This window comes from Vigna angularis, chromosome 8 (assembly GCF_016808095.1).
Source record: "Vigna angularis cultivar LongXiaoDou No.4 chromosome 8, ASM1680809v1, whole genome shotgun sequence".
NCBI classification, from domain to species: Eukaryota; Viridiplantae; Streptophyta; class Magnoliopsida; order Fabales; family Fabaceae; genus Vigna; species Vigna angularis.
In genome coordinates this window covers 2,803,370-2,818,962 of record NC_068977.1, presented here as the reverse complement: position 1 = coordinate 2,818,962, position 15,593 = coordinate 2,803,370, and the positions used below count along the sequence as shown (strand labels likewise).

At 37.3% G+C, this 15,593-nt stretch overlaps 1 protein-coding gene, 1 long non-coding RNA gene and 1 pseudogene across 2 annotated transcripts; 1 reads left to right on the top strand and 2 right to left on the bottom strand.

Moving 5' to 3' along the window:
• Nucleotides 1-159: 159 nt before the first annotated feature.
• LOC108319491 (uncharacterized) lies at nt 160-3,968 on the bottom strand. The gene is made up of 2 exons (XR_001831299.2): nt 2,904-3,968; nt 160-391 (listed from the first exon to the last, which is right to left on the bottom strand). It is a non-coding gene; the product is annotated as an uncharacterized LOC108319491 (long non-coding RNA).
• A 1,714-nt stretch (nt 3,969-5,682) lies between these two features.
• On the top strand, nt 5,683-10,834 carry LOC108319493 (cytochrome P450 82A4-like; annotated as a pseudogene).
• Nucleotides 10,835-12,772: 1,938 nt separating this feature from the next.
• Nucleotides 12,773-15,593, bottom strand: LOC108319494 (uncharacterized). Its single transcript, XM_052867480.1, has 4 exons — nt 15,404-15,593; nt 13,553-13,679; nt 13,344-13,385; nt 12,773-12,905 (listed from the first exon to the last, which is right to left on the bottom strand). Exons 1-4 carry the CDS (start codon nt 15,476-15,478, stop codon nt 12,781-12,783), a joined length of 369 nt encoding a protein of 122 aa, XP_052723440.1. The 5' UTR covers nt 15,479-15,593; the 3' UTR covers nt 12,773-12,780.

Sequence of the window (15,593 nt, the reverse complement as noted above, 5' to 3'; positions counted from 1 at the left end):
TGACTGCTCAAATTCTTAATTGGATGATTATGCTTAGAGGAATTAATTTCACAGTTTGGATATATCTAAAAAACCACGTAAATTCCATTTTTAAATTACCTTGATAAAACATTAATTACAACCTAGTTAACTGTTAGATTAACCTAAAATTGTAATACGTAGTTCCTAAGATATATTTATTGATTTGTATGTAACATCCCAAAAATTCACAAAAAAAAAAAATTATTTTCAAAACTTAAATGTTGTAATAATACATAACATCCCGAACAAAAACTAAAATCTATACATCAGTTTTAAGCTCAGACGCAACTGCAAAGATAGCCTTGAATCCTTCTAATTCGATCTTCCATCTCTTCCTCCATTTGCACACAATCACGTGACAATCCTTCAACTGCTCCCATATAACATCACACATTATACGATCATCGCATTCACATGCACAAACAAGCAAAGTAAGGGTGAGCTAACCTGAAACACATCATTTATAAAACATGCAGAGTTATTTCAATACAAATGTCATATAATAATTAAGTCGGACATCCTCGTACTATCGTACCACAAATCCTATTGGACACTCATCCCACAGTACCCAACAATCAATGTAGTACTCAAAAGACTCTCATCCGGGTGATACATTGGTGAGTAACTCAACGGAAGGTTCTCCACTTGTGATACCATCCTTAGCTCCCTCACTATGTCCAACATCGGCACATAGACCAGGACATCCTACTACAGTACCCTCAAACATCAATATATACACAGATATCATATCATTACTAAATCGAACGCTAAAACATTGAACTATTATATCGAATAATGTTTACACGAACGTTAAGATTGATCACTTAAGCTCGACACTAAACACCAAACGTTATTATACCGGATACCATTAGGTCGAATACCAAAATATCAAACGCTAAGTAAAATCAAGTACTTAGACTACACGTTAAGACAGTGTACTCTACTAGAACAATTACTATTATTCCGAACATTATTCGAACGAACGTTCAAAGATCAATTCTTACCGAACACTGCCTCTGATGAACACTATCTGAGGGCAGCATCATCGAAACTGAATGTTCCCTACGAACGACCACTAACTATTAACGATTCTTACCTGAGACAAGCATCATCCTACCCGAACACTACCTGAGAATGATCACTTCCTGAATCACGCATCATCACGACTGATCACTACTTATTAATCGATCGCTACCTCAACGAATATCAAGGCCGGTCACTCCCCGTAAATGATTACAACCTTAGAGCATCATCACCAATAAAGATCATTCCCTAAGAACCATCGCTACGAGACAGAACACTATAATAAAGAACGCTTGAGTCTGGGATAAACGCCTAGAGTACTCTGCTGAACACCTCAGGTTACCAAATTAAGATCGGACACTAGCTACCTGAGAACAACTATCATCAAGATCAACAGTTACCTAATAACGCCTGCTACCTGAAAGTAAATAATACCAAGACCGAACGTCACTAATAATAACGCACGCTACTACCTATAGACCCAACAAGTTTTACTTCCCATCTCTCTCGAAGAATTATTCCAAATCTAGCTTTATCTGCACTACCATCTCTCCCGTACCAGTACGATCATCACGGTTGGAAACCACAGCCACAACATGCAAGATGAATAACCAGAAGTATCACATCATAAACCCATTACACTTACTATAACAATTTCCACGATAAATCGACTCACATGACGCTGCAAACTAGTCTTTCATAAACTGATGTCGTTTACTTGTAATTCGTCGTCATAACCTGCTCTCAATAACAGGCGATCCGAGCCGTCTTCCATCGCGACTTCAGACCTATCTCCCCGACTCCTCAAGGACTAACGAGTAAAAACATCGATACTACGCGTAACGATGCACTATACTCAACACGAGCCGAAGTCAATGGGCGAGACATTCACCTCCTCGCGCAGAAGGAGGTGACACTCGAATCTCCGTCTCACGCGAGACTAGCAAAAATGCTAAAAAAGACAGACGAAGTTACAAGTAAATAACATAGTGTATGTACCACCTCCACCAAAATAAACGTGCTCAATCACGAATTCATACATATTCTCAATAATATGTATAAATTAATCAATATTAGATCAAGGAAAATAACCAACAATTCTCAATAATTGTTTTAAAATACCACCGGAGGAATTACGGATTCATACATATTCGCCAAACGCTATTTGGATGAGAACTATTCATCAAACACTATTTTCAAATCACCAACGTTAATGAACGAACGCTGTTAAACGAACGTTCATGAACGAACGTTATTTGCTAATCACTAAACCGAACGTTAAAAACCAAGCATAAGCCGAACGCTCACTCACGACCATACCAGGGACGAACGCTTACATCACAACCAAGGCCGAACGCTCACATTACAACCACACCAAGGCCGAACGCACAATTAAACCAAGGCCGAACGCTAAACCATTGGATAGCATACTGAATTCATCACTGTTTGGACGAGCGCTTAAGGATCAAACATCCTTAAAGAACGAACGCTGTCTATGGCGAGTACTATCCGAATACAAACGTCATCTGAGCCGAACGTTCGCTATGAACGATCGTTAACTTACAATAGATATCATCAAAATTGAACGTCCGTTAATCCATAGTACGACCGAACGCTCTTTACAACCTATGGACGTTCGTCTTGAGACCAAGGCCGAACGTTCAAGAACGTCCCACGAAAATACTAAGTTTAGGACGAACGCTCATTAATTCACTGTTTAAATACAATTTGAACGAGCGTCCCATAAATTATGACGAACGAGCGTCCCAAATTCAACCCCTTCTTCCCAGATTTTACCCAGATTTGCAGCAAACATCTAATATCTCAAAAATTAAGGAAATAAATCAAACTCTCCTTACCTCTTGAAAACTTCCTTAGTAAAATTTTGGGATCTATCTCCTCCCAGACGTCAGATCAAGATCTCCTTGCAACCTCAACAGTTCTTCACTTCCTCTCCCAGATCTTGCTGCAACAGCTTCACTCTCACAAGATGTCCAACCCAAAACATCCTCTCTGCACTTCTGAAGTTGGTACTACTTCCCTTGGGTGTTCTTTGAACGGTTGAAAATGGAAGGAAGGGTGCCCTTCCTCTGGCTGCTCTCCCACATGGCTCTCTTCTATGCTTTTGATTATCAGCCACACGGCCCATGGCCATTCCTTTCGGCAGCAAGCAATCTTTTGGAATTAAATAGGAAAATTCTTTTTGGAGTATGCAAACCGTGCTTGATGGAATGAGGGGGCCACCAATTGGTTGAAAGCTCACGTGGAGTACTCCTAAAAGCAAATGTTGAATTTGTTGAAGTGCAAATAGCACACGGCCCTACACTTTTGCATGACCATAATTGCTTAGAATAAAGATGGGAGCCACCACTTATATAATATAAGGTGACTATTTTGTTGGGAGAAAGCATTATGGCCCACTTTATCACTCATTTCAGAATTGGTTTAGAAGAAACACACACCATGACTCACGACTTTATTCCTCATGTCCAAGAAATTAATTGAAGAAAGTGCACATGGGACATCTGAAGGAAGAGGACGTTGCTTCCTTTATTCCAAAGAACACGCATGAATTGTTTTGGAGCTGGAACGGTGCACTTCTTGTCACAGGTTGATTTTCCTTTTTCAAATGCTGATTTGGTTTCACGGACAGCAGTAGCAGCATGCAAGAGGTGTCACTGCCTGGCTGGATGGACAGCGGCAACAGCACCAGTAGCACTTGGAGGAAACGGTCCAACACCTTAAAGACGTAGCTGGTCCATCAAAAGGAGAAGCCACCTTCACGGTCCAGGAGCAACCTTGTCCAAGAGGTGCTCACGGGTGAGATGCATCTCCCCTGACGCCCAAATGAGATCCTCCCCTCTTCCCCCTTCCAATAATTGCATTCTAATAATGCAAGAGGTGGGTGACCACCGTGTCCCCACCACTCCTAAAAAATACGGGTCTTACAGTTCCTAAGATATATTTATTGATTTGTATGAACATTATTCTATGTTGAGTTACGAGCATGAATTTGGATCAAATATGTGTGTGTTTGTGTTTATATTTGTACGATTATCATATAAATATAACTTGTGTTGTTACACAAAAGCTCAAATAAGAATATAGATAATTTTGGAGTTGATGATCGACGAGAGATGAGATTGACTATGAGAATTTTGGTTAAAATTTATCTAATAAAAATTTATAAGAATGTTAAAAATTTATGAAATTAGTGTATGAATAGAAATTGATATTTTTATTAATAAATAAAATGAAAAAATTTTCATTTGAGAAAGAGTGTTACAACCATTAATAAAAATAAAGGTAAGAATTGGACTTTCTGAAAATCAAATTTTAAACTAATATCAAAAGTATATTATGTGTATAAATATGATGCAAAAAAGTAATTTTAAAATCAAATGTATTAAGGAGGAAAAAAAACGAATCTAGAACTCACTGGAAAAAGCTCAGCCGCCTTAATTGGGACCCTCAACAAAAGGCCACTTGACCTCTGAAAAAATCATGCTATCGTGTAATGATCTTATGGAATTTTAAAAATACAAGAGAAAAATTCGGTAGAAATTTCTATTTTTCTGTCTCTGACCCTCCTATCTTATGCTGATTGGTCACTCAAAGTTTCGCCACTATCTTCAGTTCACACTGAAATGTTTACATTTCATTCTGAAACCAAAATCAGACCGTCGATTTTCTGCTGACTTTTTGACAGGATAATGATATTTGATAACAATGTTTTTCAACATTCTAACATAGATCACGTGTTATGAGTGATACACGAAGAAAACAATTTTTAGAAATGAGAATAACGTGGAAAGAGAACTGGGGGTAGATGTTTCAATTGGCGGTTCATTTTTAATATTCAGATTTTGAATTTGAAACTTTGTTGGAGAGAGAACAAAAGCTTAGGAGAGAGCACAAGTCCTAGAGAGAGCCTCTCTTCTTCACACCCAGTCACCCATTGATGCGTAGAGTTTCTCTTCCTCCGATCCAGTCACTCATTGATGCGTGTTGAGTCTCAGTTACTCCCATCCAATTCCTTGCGGTGTGTTGATCGCCAAAGTGTCGTCTGTGGAACTATTCGCAACTACACGCTATCCGTTTCAAAATGTTTTAAATATTCTTCATAATGTCTTCTTTATTAAATCTCTAAACTATATTAATATTAATATATTAAAAAACTTATTTAATTTATTTTAAAACATTAGAAATCAGTAATTATTAATATGTTTTAAAAATCTTTAAAGTATACTTATATTAATACAGAGTAATGATTCTTTCACACAGATAAATTCTTTTATATTCATTTGATACTATTCTTTCTTACTTTTTATTTTTTTCTCCTTTACAAAAATATAAAAATTTACACTTTTATAACTATATTTTATTCTTAATTCTCTGTATCAAATGTAAAAGTAAGTTGTGGTAACATCATTCGTTAATATATTAGTTAAAGAAGTGACCATTCATCAACAGGCGATGATATTTTATACTTTTTGTTTTACATATACTTAATTTAAAATTTTTCTACAATAGTATAATACCTAAAGTTATCTTATTAATTTAGAAATTTACATTATTATATTATTATAATGAGTGGTGGCAGAGAGAGTGAGACATTATTAAAATCCAATCTTCGTGGCCTCAAGTATACTACGCACACACAATCATCTCTTCGATAAAATGGATCTAAATGTCTCTGCGATTGGACTTGTTTGTCTAACCATCTTCTGTTTCTTTTTCTGTCGTTTCTTCAAATTTTCCAAAGGAAAAGAGGCTCCCACAGTTGCAGGTGCATGGCCAATACTTGGTCATCTTCCATTGTTGAATGATTCGAAGGCACCCCATAGAACTTTGGGTGCTTTGGCTGACAAATATGGACCCATTTTCACCGTCCAACTTGGTTCAAAAAAGACTTTGGTAATCAGCAACTGGGAAATGGCAAAGGAATGCTTCACCACAAACGACACGGTGGTTTCCTCTCGCCCCAAGCTTGCTGCCGCCGAACACATGACCTACAACAAAGCCATGTTCTCCGTAGCTCCATGTGGTCCCTATTGGCGAACAACTAGAAAGATTGTTACTTCAGAGATTCTCTCCCCTCACCGAGTGAAGCAGCTACGTCATGTTTTTGAGTCAGAAGTTCAAGGTTCCATCAAGGAGCTCTTTAACTTTTGGTGTAACAACAAGAACGAGTGTGGCTATGCCTTGGTGGAGTTGAAGGAATGGTTTTCTCATTTGATATTCAACGTTGTTCTTCAAATGGTTTTGGGAAAGCGATATTTTAGTTTAGGAACCGTGGATGATGAGAAGGCAGGAAGATGTGTGAAGGCTGTGAAGGAGTTCATGCGTCTTTTCGGGGTGTTCACAGTGGGAGATGCTGTTCCTTGGTTGAGATGGTTTGATTTTGGAGGCCATGAGAAGGCCATGAAAGAAACTGCCAAGGAAATGGATAGTCTTGTAAGTGAGTGGTTAGAGGAGCATAGACAAAACAAGGCTTTGGGTGGAAAGGTTGATGGATTTCAAGATTTCATGGACGTCATGATTTCAATGCTTGATGGACAAACAAGTAATGGGTTCGATGCAGATACCATGATCAAATCCACTGTACTGGTATGTATATATGTTCATACATGAATTTCGATTCTCTGCTGTATTGTATAAATTGCTACTTATACATTTCTTTCATTGCATATTTGTTTTGCAGACAATAATTGCAGGAGCAACTGACACAATCAGTACCACTCTTACCTGGGCAATGTGTTAGATATTAAGAAATCCTAATGTATTGGAAAAAGTTAAAGAAGAGCTTCACATAGTTGGTAAAGAGAAATGGCTAAGTGAGAATGACATTACTAAGTTAATATACCTTCAAGCTACAGTCAAAGAAACGTTAAGACTGTACCCTCCAGCTCCTCTTTCTGCACCTCATGAATTCACAGAGGATTGTACTATGAATGGCTACAATGTCACAAAGGGAACCCGTTTGATTACAAATCTTTGGAAGATCCACACAGATGAATATGTTTGGTCAGATCCATTAGAGTTTAAACCAGAAAGGTTTCTCACAACTCATAAAGATATTGACATGAAGGGTCATCATTTTGAACTGTTACCATTTGGAGCAGGTAGAAGGATTTGTTCTGGAATATCTTTCAGCCTTCAAGTTGTTCATTTAGTTCTTGCTAGTTTTTTACAACATTTCGAAATCTTAAACCCGTTAACTGAAGCTCTTGATATGTCTGAAACTTTTGGATTAACCAACACTAAAACCACTCCACTTGATATTCTGGTTAAACCATGTCTGTCTTTTAATTGTTATGAAAGAGGTCTTTGCACAAAACTATAAAATAGGAGATGAAGATGTATTTAATTTTACAACATATAGTGAATAATTTGCTAAAACAGTGATGCTATATATAGATTAGAAGATGAAGTCTTTATTGATGTATGGTTTGTAAAGGCTATATAAAAGCCACTTTTATTCAATAAAGTATCAATTGGTTTGTAAGTCGTATATATTTTTATTATTTCTTACAAACTGATATCAAATCCTGTCACTCGTGCATATTAATAAGTCATAACTTAGTTAAGAGAGAAGAAAATATACTAGAAAGATGAGTTACAAATTTTTTTTAGTAAAAACTCCTTACTTTGATGGTTTACTCGTTATGCCATAAAAGCCTTTTTTAACAATATTTGATTTTTTATATCAGTTCTAGAATTAGTATAAAATATCTATTTTTTATATGGAAAATGATACTTGAACAACCTCTTTTGACAACATTTAGACACGGGACATGTGTCTAAATGTGAGTGGTCCGCGTGGAAAATGAAAAACCAAATGAAATCTGACGTGGAAAGGGGGCGGGCAGGGTTTTCAAGTTGGCGTTTCAAATTTCAAATTCATTTGGAAGATTGTAGAGAGAGAAGCGCGAACGTTGGGAGGGAGACTGTGACCTAGAGAGAGTTGGAGAAAGGGAGTTCGAGAGAGAGGTCTGACGGAGTGCTTGCCGGAGTGTCGCCGGACAACGTTGAAGGTCGTGTCGGAGCTAGTCAACCCCTCCAGCCGGTTCCGATTCACGGCCGCCGCAGCTCCGACGTTGGCCAACGAAGCGAAGACGACATCGTCTTCTGTCAGGTCCGACCCAGCGAACTAGGGGCACGTTCAAGGTCTCGCATCGTCCCACCTCCTTTCGTCCCTGTGCCAGAGTGTCGCCGGAGCATCGCCGAAGAATCGCCGGAGCATCGCCGGAGTGTGGACTGTTCGGTGGACGAAAAAGAGGGGTTTTCCGGGTTGTTAGTCCCACCCACACATTTTTCTTCGTGTGTGTTCCAACCGGCACACGTTGTGTTCACTCAAGGTTCGTTTTTTTATTTGAGTGGAATGAATGTATAATATATGTATGATGTTGTTTGTGGATGATTTTGGTTATGTATGATACATTGTTATTCTAATATTTTTGGATCTTATTTGGTAGTGTAGGTATTGTTGCAATGGAGGAAGTTGATCACGAGGATGAAGTTTATTAAGACAAGAAAAAGGTATGTTGAGTTATATTATATTTTCATAAATTTAGGATTTTTATGTATTTAAATAGAAACCATATTTTTGAGCTTGATTACGGAAGAAATGGAGAATATGCATTGAGTGATGAACTTGAAAAAATGAGATTCAAAATCTCTTATAAACTTCCTTTGAGTATTAAGTTTGATCCGGATTTTGGGCCTTCATATTAGTTAAGTGTTGGATTTTGGGGCAGGTAATTGTCAATTTTTCCTTGGCTCTTCTTTCTTCTTTCTATGATGTTGTCGATATTTAGGTTTATGAGAAGGAGTGAAGGGTGCCTGTTTCGTGGTATTAACTGCTTAATGCTTATGCCTTCTACATTCTCCCCTTTTCAGAAGGATATGAGAAGTTAGCCCAGGCAAAAGAAGGTCCATCAAATCAACATTTGGCTAGTGGAGAAGCCTCTAACACTGGTGAAGGTGATTATGATATGTTTGCTGACGAGGATGATAACAGTAAGCCATCTACAGATGAAAATAATACAGTTAGTCAATCTTCATCGGACGCCATAAATTCTGGCACTCAGGGTAGGTAAATTGGCCTTCAAAGTCTTTGTTACTGATTTTTATTTGATTAGTATTTACTTAACATTGTTCTACTTTTCTTTTAGGTGGAGCATTGCAAAATGATTGTGTATGATGAATCTTCTGGGTATGGCTCTTCTCTTCCATGTAAATTTTGGGAAATAGTCTGATATACATGACATTATTTATCTTTGTTGTAAATTTCAAAACCAAAAAAAATCATTATGGTATTAAGGAGGTGGCAAAAGTTGAGGGTTTGTACCCACTTCTTCTTCTAATGAATTCTGTTACCAAAAAGAGCTGTTATAAGCTTGTTCTGACATCAATATTTGATGGTCCAGGTACTATTATAGCAGCAGTTTGGGCTATTATTATGATCCAAATACCGGGCTTTATTGCTCTGCAACATCAGGACAAATGGTACAGCACATTCCTTTATCATCTTTTCGTGTGGTTTGTCAATTTTTATGCTGACATCTTTTAGCCTTTGTTTACAGTAAGTGGTGCCAAACATAGATGTGGATTTGGATGTGTCTTTAGTTGTTTGTTAAAATTTAATCTTGATTTGTGATATTTTTTGTTGGAAACTATATCAAGAGATGTGATATGTGTACGTCAATTTATAGATCTTTGGTGGCATAAAAACATGCAGGGTGATTAGTTGTATAATTAACACCTTTGGCTGAGAGGAGTGATAGGTGTAAATTTTACTTGTTTTTGTTGCTTAAATTGTTGTGCTTTTGGGTAAGTTTTAGTGTTAATTCTCATGAAAAGTATATAATTGTTGATATAAGTATAATTTTGACTGTTTAAATGTTTTTTGATGCTTTTGTTTGTTTATTTCGAAGTAAAATAAGGATTGGATACTATCGAAGACTTGGAGCGCATCATTTGGCTGTCAGCATCGAGAAGAGGACGCTGTTCTTCCGAGAGTTTCACGCCCAGGCGCGAAAGAGAATGCGCCGGGCGCGATTTTACAGAGAGTCTCGCGCCCGGGCGCGAGAGAAGGGGCGCCGGGCGCGACTTAGAAGGATGAAATAAACCTGCGCAGACGCTCGTAGCCCAGCGAGTGGACGCCCATCGCCCAGCGAGCGGACCCTCGTTGATAGAAGAACGAACGCCCATCGAATAGCAAGCCAGGACGTCCAGCGCGCAGCGCAGAGGACGCTCGTCCAGGGCGCAGAGGAGGCTTGTCCAGCGCACAGAGGACGCTCGTCCAGCAAGTGGACGCTCGTCCAGAGAGCAGAGATCGCTCGCCCAACTAGCGGAGAACGCTCGCCCAGCTGGCAGAGGACGCTCGTCCAGACGCTTGTCGCCCAGAGGGGACGCTCGTCCAGCGCGCAGAGGACGCTCGTCCAGAGAGCGGATATCGCTCGCCCAGCTAGCAGAGAACGCTCGCCCAGTTGGCAGAGGACGCTCGTCCAGACGCTTGTCGCCCAGAGGGGACGCTCGTCCAGCGCGCAGAGGACGCTCGTCCTATCAACCATTTACAGCAGATATGTGGTGTGCTACGACTGTCTCATTTGTGATTGGAATTGTTATATGGATTCTTGAACACCGAGTCAATAGTGACTTTCGTGGTCCCCTAAGAAGCAAATTGTAATTATGTTAATGTACGCCTTTGTAGTGTCATATGATAATCTTTTACGGCCAGTTTATTGAATTTGGTGTAGGAATAGGTGCCCCAATGTTCATCTTTTGTTTAAGATTCTAAATCCATTTAACGAGTTATTGATGATTTGAATTATTTCTATACCTTCAACTTTCTATACCTGAAAATATAAAATTAATATTAGAGAAAAAATTGTCACAAAATTTATAAGGGGTGTTTGGATGATCGGCTGAAAACATAATATTATAACTTCCAAACGGTTGAATATTGGGTAAAACAGACTCCATTGGGCACATGATCCAAACAAAGTTGATGAATGGAATCACAAATATAAGCATGATAATGTGAAATATTAGGCAAAGATTATGATATTTATATCGAAGTTCACCCAAGGAACCATTTTTTGCATAACTCTTCATGCAAAATTGCATTGGTACCAATGGCTAAATAACTGGGGACTTAAGGCAAAGGTTTTGCACAGTCAGGTCAACAAAGAAAATGCCGTTAATTTTTAAGTGCAAATTTTTTTTAATCGTTATTGGACATACAAGTGATGTTTAGGCAATGATTATGACATTTATATTGAAATCTATGTCCAAGGAACTACTCTTTGTAAAACTCATTATGAAGAAACAACATTGGGAGCAAAGGCCAAATAAGTGGGGAGTTCAGACAAAGAATTTGCACACACAGGTCAACTGTGAAAATGACATTGATTTTTAAGTGAACCAATTTTTTATAAGACTTATTGGACATATAAGTGATGTTCAGGCATTTAATATCACATTTATATTGAACTCCATGCCTAAGGAATCATTCTTTGTAAAACTCATTGTGCATAAAGAGCACCGGGAGCAAAGGGCAAATAAGTGGGGAGTTCAGACAAAGGTTATGCACCCAGGGGTCAACTATGAAAATGACATTGATTTTTAAGTGAACCAATTTTTTTTAAGACTTATTCGACATACAAGTGATATTTAGGCATTTATTATCACATTTATATCGAACTTCATGCCTAAGAAACCATTCTTTGTAAAACTCATTGCAAAAACAGCACCAGGAGCAAAGGCCAAATAAGTGGGGAGTTCAAGCAAAGGTTTTGCACACACGGGTCAATTGTGAAAATGACATTGATTTTTAAGTGAACCAATTTTTAAGACTTATTAGACATACAAGTGATATTCAGGCATTGATTATCACATTTATATCGAACTCCATGCCCAAGGAACCATTCTTTGTAAAACTCATTGTGCAGAAACAACACCGGGAGCAAAGGCCAAATAAGTGGAGAGTTCAGGCAAAGGTTTTGCACACAAGGGTCAATTGTGAAAATGACATTGATTTTTAAGTGAACCAATTTTTTTAAGACTTATTGGACATACAAGTGATATTCAAGCATTTATTATCACATATATATCAAACTTCATGCCCAATGAACCATTCTCTGTAAAACTCATTGTGCAGAAACAACATTGGGAGGAAAGGCCAAATAAGTAGAGAGTTCAGACAAAGGTTTTGCACATAGGGGTCAACTGTGAAAATAGCAATGATTTTAAGTGAACCAATTTTTTTTAAAGACTTATTGGACATACAAGTGATGTTCAGACATTGATTATCACCTTTATATCAAACTCCATGCCCAAGGAACCATTCTTTGTAAAAATCGTTGTACAGAAACAACATTGGTAGCAAAGACCAAATAAGTGGGGAGTTCAAGCAAAGTTTTTGCAGAGATAGTTCAACTTTCAAAATGACATTGATTATTTAATGAATTTTTTTTAACACTTATTGGACATGCAAATGATCTTCAACCATTGATTATGTCATTTATTGAACATTTCTTTGATGATTTGTAACAAAAAATATGTACATTCAAACCTAATCATCACAATTTCAAATAGTGATAAGAAATCCATAAATGACATTCGTACTATCCATTTTGTAACAACCCTAAATGTTGCAACACTTAATTCCTCCACACAATATGGGTCCAATGAAGATTGACTAACTGTATTACTTTCATCTGTAGATGGCTAACTGTTATCATCCTCGTCAGCAAACATATCATAATCACCTTCACCAGTGCTAGAGGCTTCTCCACTAGCCAAATGTTGATTTAATGGGCCTTCTTTTGCCCGGGCTAACTTCTCATATCCTTCTGAAAAGGGGAGAATGTAGAAGGCATAAGCATTAAGCAGTTAATACCACGAAACAGGCACCCTTCACTCCTTCTCATAAACCTAAATATCGACAACATCATAGAAAGACGAAAGAAGAGCCAAGGAAAAATTGACAATTAATAACCTGCCCCAAAATCCAACACTTAACTAATATGGAGGCCCAAAGATAGTTTATCCAAACACTAAGAATAAACAAACACCATGTATGATATTGATAATAGAACAATAAGTTCTATCTTGCATCATGACCATAATAACAACATAAGTTGAACAGTATTATAATAGTAAAACCAAGTAGTTCAATCAAATAAATTATAAAATCAAACAGCATATTACATCATGTTGTTAACAATGTAAACATAATGAAACAACAAAACATAATATAAGTAGAATAAAGCATAGTGTATAACACTAACCCGCTTCACGATCAAAAACCTCTCGCTTTTCATGATAAACATCTACGAAAAAGGTCAAGGAGCCAAAGTTAAGCATAATGTAGGCATAGCAACTAAAGAAATAGTGAATCAAAACAAGTCGCATGACATAGAGTCTCATCAGCCTATCTAAATGATTACATGTTTACACAATGCATAATATCTACAAAGCCCGGAGGGATTAACTCAACTGTATTCACCATTCTCCATCAGCTTCATAGTATCCTCAGTTAGCTTGTCAAATACAACATTAGTCTCAGCAGACATTTTTGCCTTTCTGTCACTGTTACCTTTTAGCCTTCTCAAGGCTTGCAAAACCTATTGGAAGAATATCGGTTAATACTGCCCAACTAATGAACCTCAAAAAACTCTTAACGAAGTAGATATATGATATATAATTCCAGCCTAGTCAAGTATAAAGATTTACAAGATATAAAGAGAACATGTAAATGAACATGATATAAAATTAATAATTGCAGTTAGATACAAGCCAAATATAACTTTAAATACTTTTTCTTATATTTTTATCTTTATGAACACCATTAATCCTTTATTTTGAAAAAATGGCAATTAATAGGCTTTCTCTGATAACGGTTTAGGGTTGCCATACTCAACTCAAGTTAAAAGTAAATTTGCATACGCAACTATGGAGTCTGTCAGAGCGGCTGCAGCGGAATGGTTAGCGTGGAATAACAAACCAAGAGGGTTTTTAATACTAACGTGTGCCTTTTAATTTCTACTCAATTAAACTTACTTAGCAATTAATAAAGACAAATAAAGCAAGAGTAAGGTTGAGAGAAATTTGCACAGATGATTTTATCCTGGTTCGGATCTTACCAATCCTACGTCCAGTCGCTTATCTCAAAATAAGATAAACAATTCACTAATCACAAAACAATTACAAACTACAATCACAAAGATACAATTTGTAAGAGTTTAGAAACCACCTCTCTTGATACCACAAGAGATGAAACTACACTTCCTTTGAGTCTTCACAAAGGATGAACACCTCCTCCGAATACTTCACGAAGGATGAACACCTCCTCCGAATACTTCACGAAGGATGATTCTCTTCCGAACACCTCCTTAGACACACCAAGGATGAACCGACTATTTCCTCTATCACCGTAGCAGTACTTCACCAGCTCTACAGACACGAGTTTCACAAGCCGAACTAGAACACACAAGTCTCAAGAATTTCTGAGTATTTGAGCACAAGGGAAGAGTTTCTGTGTCTCTGGTTTTTCTTGAGAGGAAATGAGAGTCTATTTATAGACTCATCCAAAAGCTCTTCCATTTTTCGTTTTCAGCCTTTCTTACTGTGTTAATCGATTAGCTACAGTGGTTAATCGATTAACACTCCAACGGATAGTCCAACGGCTCTAAAAACGGCTAGTTTTTCAAACGGTCACTGTGTTAATCGATTAACACCCTCTGTTAATCGATTAGCGTTAATCGATTAACACCCTCTGTTAATCGATTAGCTACAGTGTTTTGCTACAGTACATTGCTACAGTAATGTGCTACAATATTTTGCTACAGTAATTTTACAAAACACTTTCTTTTTCTAATCTAAGTCCTATACATATTTCTAAGAGTATTACAAAAGCTTTCCATAGCAATACAAGTCTTCATAACATCTTGAATCTTGATTTCTTCTTGACTTGATTTGGACATCATCAAAACTTCATTTTCATCATTTTGCTAACAGAGTCAACAACAGATTCGGGTTCTCTTATTTTCTGTATTTATTTGTTCCAACTTGAAAAGCACAATGTCAAAATTACACATTCCTTACACGTTCAGATTTGAGAGTAAAATATTTTTAACTGGATAATATTTTTTAAGGATATGAACTACCCTTAGCAAGAAATTCCACAACTCCTTGGCCACATAAAAAACCAATGATTGCCTAAACAAATGGATGATCTACAACTACTCTGGAGTGAATTGGAAAATAAATATTGTATTTTACAATGATACTTCAGTAGAACAAAGAAATAAAAAATCAGAAAATTAAGAATGATAAAATACATACATACCGTTTCCCCAGGTTCAAGAACATTTGCAATCCGCCTCTTCATGACGGCAATATCTTTAGAAGAAAGGTCAGGCATGCCCTCATCCACATCATTAGTTGGTACAGATTTTAATGCAGAATATTTTGGATCAAATTCAATATTATCAAGCCATGCATCCTGCAAGGATCCCTAATTTATTAACAGAATTCAA

Bases quoted from the DNA above. Each gene is read 5' to 3' on its own strand.
- LOC108319494 (XM_052867480.1), bottom strand. From the start codon at position 15,478: ATGCCTGACCTTTCTTCTAAAGATATTGCCGTCATGAAGAGGCGGATT. The intron at 13,680-15,403 runs GTATGTATGTAT...TTCTTCCAATAG, and splicing joins TTCTTGAACCTGGGGAAACG to GTTTTGCAAGCCTTGAGAAG. The intron at 13,386-13,552 runs GTTGAGTTAATC...CCTTTTTCGTAG, and splicing joins GATGGAGAATGGTGAATACA to ATGTTTATCATGAAAAGCGA.